At 58.2% G+C, this 10,000-nt stretch overlaps 1 protein-coding gene across 1 annotated transcript; it reads right to left on the bottom strand.

The window, feature by feature from the left end:
* Positions 1 to 5,758: 5,758 nt before the first annotated feature.
* On the bottom strand, positions 5,759 to 9,781 carry LOC102439226 (iroquois-class homeodomain protein IRX-6-like). Its single transcript, XM_014450063.2, has 5 exons — positions 9,737 to 9,781; positions 8,501 to 8,758; positions 7,692 to 7,801; positions 7,176 to 7,489; positions 5,759 to 6,447 (listed from the first exon to the last, which is right to left on the bottom strand). Exons 1-5 carry the CDS (start codon positions 9,779 to 9,781, stop codon positions 5,759 to 5,761), a joined length of 1,416 nt encoding a protein of 471 aa, XP_014305549.1.
* Positions 9,782 to 10,000: the final 219 nt, after the last annotated feature.

Raw genomic sequence — 10,000 nt, 5'->3', positions numbered from 1 at the left:
GGTCGCGACCCACAGGTTGAGAACCGCTGCTATAGACCATGGTTCAGCTTCTCTCAACCTGGGCCCCTGGTGGCTGCCCCCCAGCTGATGGCAGGGATGCTTTAGCCATCAAGGGAGTGTGCAGGCCCAGCGCTTGCAGACTCAGCCCTGAGAACGCCACCTCCCTGCATCTGCAGGCAGGCACTTCACGGCGCTCACAGGCCAGATGTCGGTGGGCACCAGCAGCTCAGCCTGGAGAGCAGGGCTGTACCCTCCCTCCCCTGGCTCTGGCGTTTAATCAAAACAGTATTCAAAATACGATTCTGGGAGATTATATGGGGAGCTTTGCAGGAGGCTCTTGGTGAAGGCAGAGAGGGTGGGAACAGATTGCTGCTGGAATAATCAGAGGCTCAGATGGGCCATTCCCAGGCCCCTCACCCACTCCCCCCCCCCAATGGAGATCTAGCCCATCCCTGCATTCAACAGCAGGGGAGACCCAGAGAGGGGATGGGGCTGGTCCTTGGGGTGGAGAGCCACTTTCTGGGATCCCAGGCTACTCTTGGGTTCTTCTCACACCCCACTGTCTCCAGGCAACCAGGCCCAGGTCTTGGGGACAGCCTTGGCTGCAGGCTCCTGCTATGGGTTGGGGGAGGCTGCTATGATTTGGGGGATGCAGGTGAGGCTAGGCTTCCCAGACAAGAGATGGAGAGACACCCTCCTGAGGTCCTGGTGGTGAGGCCGGGCGGCTCAGGTGGGCTTTCTTCCCCAAGGCTCACTGTTCCTGGAAAAGGCTGACGGGCTGGATGGAGGCCGTGTGCGGGTCAGGTCCCCCCCATCCCCGCACCCGCCCCCCCAGCCTCCATCCTTTACTCCCTGATCAGCCACGGTCCTCTGCCTTGGGTGGGTGCCTTCTCTGGGGCCTTCACTTTCCCCATCTGCTGCCAGTGCCAACTCAGTGTGGTGCTGAGAGGCTTCTCTGGCCACAGAATGGCTAGCTGGAGCCCCACACCCAACAGGACCCCAGGAACAAGCCTGGGGGGGGGGGTGTCTACATAGTCCCTAAGGAGGAGGCGTGGTCGAGAGCGCCTTGAAAGAAACCTCTAGCTAATGCTCTTTATTACAAGCCTTAATCCTGCAAAGCCGACTGGAAATAATGTTTATCTTTTCGCAGTTTAATTTTCCGGACCCTAAGCCACGGGTCAGTGAGGGTGGCTGGAGGGTCCCCCGGGAGCCGGGGCAGGCGCATCTGTGTCCAGAAGCAGAAGGAATGCAGGGAGGGGACTTCCCAGAGGAAGCGTGTGTGTGTGTGTGTGTGTTGGGGGGAGGGGAGGAGGAACCAAAAAGGACCCTGAGTGGAATGTTGGGGTCCCTCCCAGCACAGACTCTGTGACCCTGAGCCAGTCCCTTGCCCTCCCGTTTGGCCTCCGTTTCCTCACCTGAGAAAGGGCTTTGTATTTTTGTGGGTCATGGTCTTTAAGAAAGGTTTTGCACTTGGCTTTGAACAGTGGCTGGACACAGATGAGGACGCGGAGAAGATCCTCAGAGTGGAAGGGGGAGAAACAGGCTCCTCTCAGATGAAAAAAGAGTGGGGCCTCCACACGGCTCCCAGGAGCTGGTGTCATGATGTGTTTCAACATAGAGGAGAAATAAATCACTCTCTGGGCTGTGTCTTTATCTAAGATATTTGTTAGGGAAGGATTAAAGTGAATCTTTTTATATATACCTGTATATATGTCATTGAAAAATCCGCATTATTAACCAGCATATATTATGAAAAAATCTGTATTATTAACTGGTGCACCTGGTAAATATTTCATTGAAAAATCCACATTATTAACCGGTGCACCTGCTAATAGTCGTACCGGCTAATAATGCAGATTTTTTCATAAATATTTACCGGTTAGTAGTGCGGATTTTTAAAATAAATATTTACCGGTTAGTAGTGCGGATTTAAAAAGAAATATTTACCGGTTAGTAGTGCGGATTTTAAAATAAATATTTACTGGTTAATAGTGCGGATTTTTAAAATAATATTTACCGGTTAGTAGTGCGGATTTTAAAATAAATATTTACCGGTTAGTACTGCGGATTTTAAAATAAATATTTACCAGTAATTTGGATCCTTCTTCCTGGCTTGCAGATGGCCACCTTCTTGATGAAACAGGAATTTGGGGGGTAAAATAGGACAGGTTTAGGAAATTTTAGAAATTTTGGAAATTAAGGGGACCATGGAGGAAGCCCAGGGCTGCAGAGCAGGAGAAGGTATATTTCCATAGAATAGGGAAGCTGAAAAGCTGCAACAGGTACATTTCCATAGAATGAGGGAGCTGGGAACAGCAAAAGGTCTATATTTACAAAATAAAGAGAAGGAAGCCCTTTATCCAGAAGGAGAAGAAGAAAGCCCAAGGGGACTAGGAAAACAATAAGGAAGGAGAGGGGGAGTACTTCACATATCCCAGGTGAAGTTCCACCTTTGAGCCTAGGAATTACTGTAGTAACCAGTCTGGGGGAGTAGTGACCAATCAGAGGGGATATCAAGGCACCAGGCTCATGGGAACCCCCAAATTTATAGCCCTTTGGTCAGAAGTTCAGGTGACGTGAGGATCCCTCAAAATTGTGGCTGGTGCAGTCAATGATCCTCTCTCATCATTGATGTTTCTGTTTCTCCCTCTCCGTTCATCTCTGAAATCAATAAAAAAAATATTTTTAAAAAATTGTGGCTGGTGTCTGAAGTGAGGGCAGTCTTACCGGGGACAGTGCTCTGACCCTGTAGAGCCGGCACTAATTCCAGGTCATGTCTCACTGCATTGGGGTCCAATTGTGCTAAGATCTGTGAGGGCCTGAGTTGGACTTTATGTGGTTGGTGGCTAGAAGTCATAGAAAGTTTATGTATGAGAAGATGACTGGCAGGATTAGTAACTGGGGCTCTGGAAAAAATAATCTGGCAGAGACTGATGTTGGGCAGAATTCTCCCTGAGTCCCAGGCCCCCTGGGTCACACAATCTCAATTTTGACGTGGGATGCTGGTCACCAACGATGTTTCCTTTTCAAAAAATAAAGAGCAGCGATAAAGCAGGTTGCATAGATTTTCAGTCGAAGGTGTGTGCGAATCACAGAGTTCAGGCTTGTGTTATTGTGTATTAATAATTGTATTACTTTTTCATGCGACCAACGTTTGTTATATTGTTACGACGCTTCACTGGAAAACTACTGTTGCCCCACCCTGTACCGTGGTGGGGTTGGAGCCACCCCAAGTTAGGCCAGCCAGGGAGCTGCAGAAATGCTCGCTCCTGGGAGCAGAAGGTAGTTGTATCTTCCGCCTTCACCCTCTGCAGACACTGAAATTCATGTAAGAGGCTTGGATGCACACCTAGCCCAAGGCTTCTCTTTAAAGCACAAGGGGTGTGGCAGCAAGATCAGGGCACAGCTGCCCTGACTCCCATCATGGAAGGAAGGGGGGGGGGGGAGGAGAAGAGGGGGTCAGGGAGGTAGCCTGCCGCCTGTCCCCCAGTTTAACCACCCCCTTCCTTTGCAGCCTCCACGGGTCTTAAAATCTCTCTCCCTCCCTTCCCCCCAGGACACGGACCCTCTCCACCCCAGACTCCGGGGACGGCCAGCTGGCACCCGCGCGGGTCTGAAAGGCCATCCCCCCCACCAGGGCGGGTCTGGAGGAGGCCCAGCTGCTCAAGGGTCAAGCCCACGGGCGCACACCCCAGCTGCCATCCCCGCTCCCATCCGCTCCCCGGAGCTCCCCACTAGGCCCCGGATGCTCCCCCCTCTTGTCCCCTGAGCATCTGCGAGCTCGCGCGCTGGCTGAAGCCGCGCCCGGGACGCGCGCACTCTGGCCGCTGCGCGGGTGTGTTGAAATCTTTCATCCCTCCGCACCCCAGTCCTGCTCCCCACACTGAGGGACCAAGCCCCCCTTCCCCGCCCGCCCGCTCCCATTGGTGGGCCCGGACCAGAAGTGTTTGCTGACACCGGTTTAAGGAAAGATAACCCGTCTGGCCTCCGGCCGGCCTGGCCAGCTGTCAGACTTCGCCTTTCCGTCCCATCCCAGGAGCGCGGGGTCCCAGCGCCCAGTGCCAGGGGATCCTCCTTGTCCCATCCTCCCAGTGAACTTAAAACCCAAGTACGAGGGGAACACACGCAGCTTCCAGACAAAAACCCTGGCAGCTCCCACCATCCCTGACCTCGCAGCTGCAATCCCCACCTGCGGCGCCCAGGAATCAGCCCGGAGACAGCCGGGCGGGCACAGGGAGCTGGGTACGCGCGCCCAGCTGTCTACGCCAGGTACTCGAGGGCTGAGCTGCAGGCTCCGGGGCCTTGGCTCAAACCTTGTCAATTTCTCTCCCAGAAACTAGGGACTGAGGTCTGCAGCCCACACCGCCCTGTCCCCGGAACCCCTGGCCACTTTCCGTCCTCCCCCACCTCTCCAATCGCCCGCTCACAGAGAGGCCACACAGCTTAGGTCCGGCTTGATTATTTTTAAGGACACAAGGAATTGGGGGGTAAGAGGGGGGGTAGACATAGGTGATCCTTAGGTCAGCGTGGAAGTTACAAAGTGAGGGGGCGGGGGTGACGAGGGGAGGGAGCACCTCAGACCCTGAATCCAGAGGAGAGAGGCAGACTCGCCCCGTCTCCCCCAAGGTAACCTACCACTTCCTCTGGGATCTGAGGTGCCGCCCCTCTGCCCCCACTCCCAGCTCCGCGTGCAAGGAGAGCCTGCGGGAGGGTTGGTTTCTGTGTGTCTGTCCGTCTCTTACGCGCAGGGAGAGGCCCCAGTTCCTGGTGAGGTCTCCCCGCTTCTTGGAGGGAAGGTGAGCTGGGAAAGGAGGGCTGGTTTCCAGGATGCTTCCGCAAATCGCGCCGGGGCGCTAACCTGCTGAGAGAGGAAAGGTTGATTAAAACCCGGCGGCCGCTGGGTGGCGATTCCTCGAATAATTGGAGGTCAGGGGTGCCTCATCCGCAGGGAATCAAAGGTCTAGAAGCAATTGGCTCGCCAGAGGTAACATTCGGACCCCTTTGTGTGTAAATTCAAATAACAATGTAACCCAATTTCCTAAGCCCGCAACGAATCCTGAGAGAAATGACTACAAAGAGCAGAATCTGACAGTAATTGCTGGAGGCTGCCAATTTCTTGGGGAATGGCCTTTTGTGGGGGTGAAATTTCCTCCCGCCAGGCCTGGCCAGGGAACCAGCGGAGAGGGGGGAGAGGGAAGGAGACACGGATTGGCAGTCACACCCTGCTTAGGGGTGATCTTGGGGCTGAGTGCGCTCCAAGGACATCACCAACCCGGGGCTCCCCTCCCCCCTCCCCCCTCCCCCTCCCCCCCCCCGTGTCTGTGGGCTGTAGAGAGGATTGGAAGCTCTCTCTTAAGCACCGGCCTTGCAAACTGTGTGCGTCTGGCCCTGCCCTTCACACTTTCCAGGGAGCCCAGGTGCCTTGGCCCCAGCCCCCAGCAAGGCAGGGGCTCACTGCCCTCCGAAGGGCGGGCAGGGGGTCCAGGGCACCTGTGCCAGAGGGTCGTGATGGTGCCCACCTGGTGCACTTGGCAGGTCACTGGGTGCCAGTGCAGAGGGGTAGGTTGCCCATCTCCTCAGTGACTTTCTAGGTGACCCCAGGCAAGTCACTGTCTCACTCGGAGCTTAATGCTATTATTTGGCTTTAAAATGAGGGAACGCTAGAACCGCTGTCTCTAAGCTTCCGTTTCAAAGAGTGCTGTGGGACCATCTCGTGCCAGGTGGACCCCGGCCGTGCCCAAGGGTCCGAGGGGGCATGCTATGGCTGGGCAGCACAAGGGCAGGCGTCTTTTGGACACAGTCCCAGCGCCATTGGGGGCCCACTACCTTCTGCTCCCGACGGGTACTGGCACTGCCCTGCTGGCTCCCTCCGCCGCGGGCACGGGGCGCAGCTCAGGGGCAGCCCCTGCATCGCAAACGTGGGCTTTCCAAAGGCTTTGGCTACGCTGCCCGGCTCCTCGCGCGCGGAGTCTCTGAGGACCGGGGGTCGCCCGCCGGAGCCTGCGGGCTGTCGGAGAATCAGGCAGCACTCGGGGCTTCGCGGCTTGGGCGGGGTGGGAGGTGCCCCTTGGACAGCGCTGGCTGTGGCCGTGTGCGCCAGAGACCAGATGCGCGGCTTCTGGCTGCAGGGGTAGTGCGTGGTCAGCGTGGGGTCCCCTGGCTCCGCCCGGAGGAAGTCATTGTCTCCCGATCCGGGGGGCTCATGGAAGGAGATGAGGGGCGCCGCCAGGCCGCACTCCCTGCGCTCCCGCCGGCCCATTGGAGCCGCGGCGCATGGCGTCGCCCGCGCCTGCGCGTCCTTGTGGAACTCAGCGAGCCTGTCCGTAGCTGGGACCGCTGCCTCCTCTTCTTCCTCTTCCTCCTCCTCCTCCTCCTCCCCCTCTTCTTCCTCCAGGTCCTCCGGGTCACTCAGCCGGAATCCCCGAGCTTCCCGGCTCGCAGCGAGGTCTGCAGGGCATCAGGAGGGAGTGAGAAAAGCGCCAGGCCCCCAGGGAAATCCGCGGGAGTGCACATCCCCAGAAGCTTTTAGCGAGATGCGCCCTGCTCTCAGGGCATTCTGGGAGTCATCCACCAGACTGACCACACCAGCCCTCACCCTGGCCCCAGGAGAGAACGCCAGCCCCAGCCTTGACCCCACCCCACCCCACCCCACCCCACCGACGTCTCCTCCTCTCCATTCGCCCCCAGGCCAGGGGAACCCACACCGTGTTGCTGTCGCTAAGACCTGGGTGTCCGTCTCTCAACCATATAAAGGCAAGGGGATAATGTCTCCCGAATTTCCACGTGCACAGGTGGCTGGTGGGTAGGATGTGATTCGGCACATATGGATGAAGGGCTAAGGATGTGCCAGACATCATCTAGGCATTCAGGGAAAGGGCTTCTGGAGGCACTGAGGTTCTTGAAGGGGTCACAGTGCGAAGGTGGCGAAGGAAATAGGAGGGGCTGGCCATAGAGAAGAACTAGAGGGCTGCGCTGGCTTAGGCGGCCAGGAAGGGCCCTGCAGAGGTGGCACTTTAAAGTCCAGAAGAAACTGGTTCTGTAGGGAAGGCGGGACAGAGGGTACCAGCAGGCACCGGCCCTGAGGCCTGCAGGGGATGCACGAGCCAGGGTCAGCGAGCAGTGCCTTCCATAAAAGCTACCCCGCAGGCATCTGGGGTGGTGCTCACTGCTGGTACCTTTGGTGTTGCCGCCTTGAAGGCAGCCCAGCAACTCCTCGGCCCCATCCTCCGCCTTCCTCTCCTCCCCGCCTTTGTTCTTGGGCGCCCAGGTCATCTTGTTCTCCTTCTTGAGGCGCCGGCGCGCGTTGGCGAACCAGGTGGACACCTGGGTGAGGGTCATCTTGGTGATGATGGCCAGCATGATCTTCTCACCCTTGGTGGGGTAGGGGTTCTTGCGGTGCTCGTGGAGCCAGGCCTTGAGCGTGCTCGTGGTTTCCCGGGTGGCGTTCTTCCTGCGCCCGGCACCGGTCAACTCCACGGCGCTGCCGTACCTGCGGGGAGAGAACCCGGCTCAGGGTCCTGGGGCCGGCAACCTGGGCAGCAGGGGGGAGAGGGCGTGTGGCCTGGGAATGGGCTCTGCGCCCGTCCCTCCCTGCTCATCCCCCCTTCCCACTCGCTGCCCAGATCAGCCCTACGGGGCAGTGGACAGGGCAGGACTTTCCATGCCAGCCACCAGTGCCCCCCACACCTTACCGGTCATAGGGGTATTGCCCCAGAGTCGGCTCATAGGGACAATAGGCTCCCGGTTGTGACAGGCCGGGTGTGAAGTTCCCTGCAGCCTCCTTAAATTCATACTGTGCGTTCTGGTGGGGGAGGGAGACAGAATTCAGTTCTCCCACCATGTGGGGAGGAGACGAGGCGGGGCAGTTGCTAAGGGTGTAAACTCCAGAGTCTGGTCTGGTTTAAATTCCAGTACCCACGACCTCGCATTGGCGGTGTGATCTTGGGAACAGTTGTTCACCACTCCACGCCTCCGCTTCCCCTTGCTAACTGGGGATCATAATAATGGTCCCTATAGGCTATTGAAGAAGAGCGCAGGGCAGAATTCCTGGTGCAGCATAAGCAGTAGTTATACGTTAGCGGTTATTATTACTGTTACCCCTTGTGTGTCCCTCCCCTCCCCCCACCAGCTGGGGGACTTCCCTGCCTCAGTTTCCAGCAGAGCTGGTCCCTGACCCTGGGTATCTCCTCGACTCTGGGTAAGGTATTGACCTCAGCTTCCTCAGCTCACATTGAGGAAAGTGATGACTTGCCCACCTCGTGTATGAACAGAGATGCAAATGTTTCCTAAGCAGCATGGGCTTCTGCAAACTGCAACATGGTGCAAAGATGGGCTTTTCCCCTTCTCACAATCCTAACCACTGCCTGTCCTTGGCGTTGGGCATCCTTCCTAGATTTTCCCTGGAGATGTCACAATGGATTTCACCAGCAGCTGCTGGGGCTTCTGCCCCTGGGCGGTTGGGTTCTGGCGCACAGACCCAGGTCCCACCCCTTGCACTCACCAGCGCCCCGTATAGCGCGGGTGGCTCCGGGCTGTAGGGCAGGTACCCAGGGTAGCTCTGAGCAGCTGCAGCGGCCGCGTAGGGGGCTCCATAGATGCCCAAGGCCGTGCCCAGCTCCGGCCGCGCACTGCCCAGCAGCCGGTTATCGTAGGGTGCTAAGCAGAGAGCCGCCGCCGGGGTGGAGCCCGAGGCCACGTCTGGGACAGAGCTCGGGGAGGATTCGCAGCAAGTGGCGCTGGAATTTGCAGACACCAGAAACTGCGGGGGCGGGAGAGAAGGCATGGGAGGTCAGAGACCCGAACGCCGGACCGCTCCTTCGTTCCACATCACCCAAATGCCACCGCGTGCCGAGCATTCTGCCGAGCACTGAACAGGAATGATCCGAAAGACCCGATTCATCTAAACTGCCCTTAGAGACACTCCTAAGCCGTTGCTAGGGCTTCAGGTTCCCTCGGGGTCAGGCCATGGAGGACATCCGGAAACCCACCCAGCTGGTTCCCTCGCAGACCCCCGCCCCTTCCCCATCACAGGGTCCTGCAAAGGCAGAGCTAGAAGTTGGCCTTGGAGACCTTCGTCACATCTCACACAGACAGACACACATTTCACAGAAAGGGCGTGAGGACCCCAGGAAGTGCAGACCGGCCCAAGGTCACCAAGCGGGTCAGAGGTCGGGCAGGGACTAGACCCCAGGAAGATACACCCCACAGTCTGGAGAGAAACTGGAGAACAGTGGTGAGCATCCCCAGAATTCCTCCAGGAAACCCTGGGCCCTGCACAACACCCACACTGGCCTGTGAAACTGGAGGAACCAGAAGCTGAGAGCTTGGACCGACCCAAGGAAGGGGGAAGACAAGAACAGAGGTCAACCACGGACAGCAGCAGGACAGTTGTGCGACGGACAGCGTCCTGGACTGGGAGTCTCCTTTCCTGAGACCCTCCTGGCCGCCTCGGAGGCTATCTGCACAGTAAGGAGGCCTGTCTGGAAGCTCTCAGAGGCCCCACCCTCCTCGCTGAGCACAGGGTCAGAGGGTCCAAGTTTCGGGTCACCCGATTTTCCAGCTTGCGCTGGGGGAGTGGAAGGTTCCCGGCTAGGACCTGAGGATGTCAGTGACCTGGTCCCTGCTGCCTCTGGTTTCCCGGGGGACCCACTCGAGAGGAGGGCGCTCAGGGACAGGCGGGTGCACTGGGTACCCCTTCCATCCAGTCGCCCCCGCCCCCCAAGGAGGCGCCTCTTACCTGGGAAGCGCTGCCATACGGGTGACCAAAGTGCGGGAAGGCCATGGTGGCTGTGCCTGGCTCGCCTCCCTCTTCTTTAGCTTGTTCCCGCCTCAGCCCCCGCGGTCCTGCCTCAGTTCCTTACTCGGCTGCGGGTGCCCAGCGTCGGGTCCTCTGCCCGCTCGGCGTTACTGGAGGCAGAGCCAAGGGCAGACCGGCCGCCAAGCCCTGCGCTCTAGAAGGCGCTCCACCGGCTCCCGAGGTCCGGAAGACAGAAGGGCCCAT

Source organism: Myotis lucifugus, unplaced genomic scaffold, assembly GCF_000147115.1.
Source record: "Myotis lucifugus unplaced genomic scaffold, Myoluc2.0 scaffold_1692, whole genome shotgun sequence".
NCBI classification, from domain to species: Eukaryota; Metazoa; Chordata; class Mammalia; order Chiroptera; family Vespertilionidae; genus Myotis; species Myotis lucifugus.
Note: the sequence above shows the minus strand (reverse complement) of the source record. Positions and strands in the feature narration are given on the sequence as shown.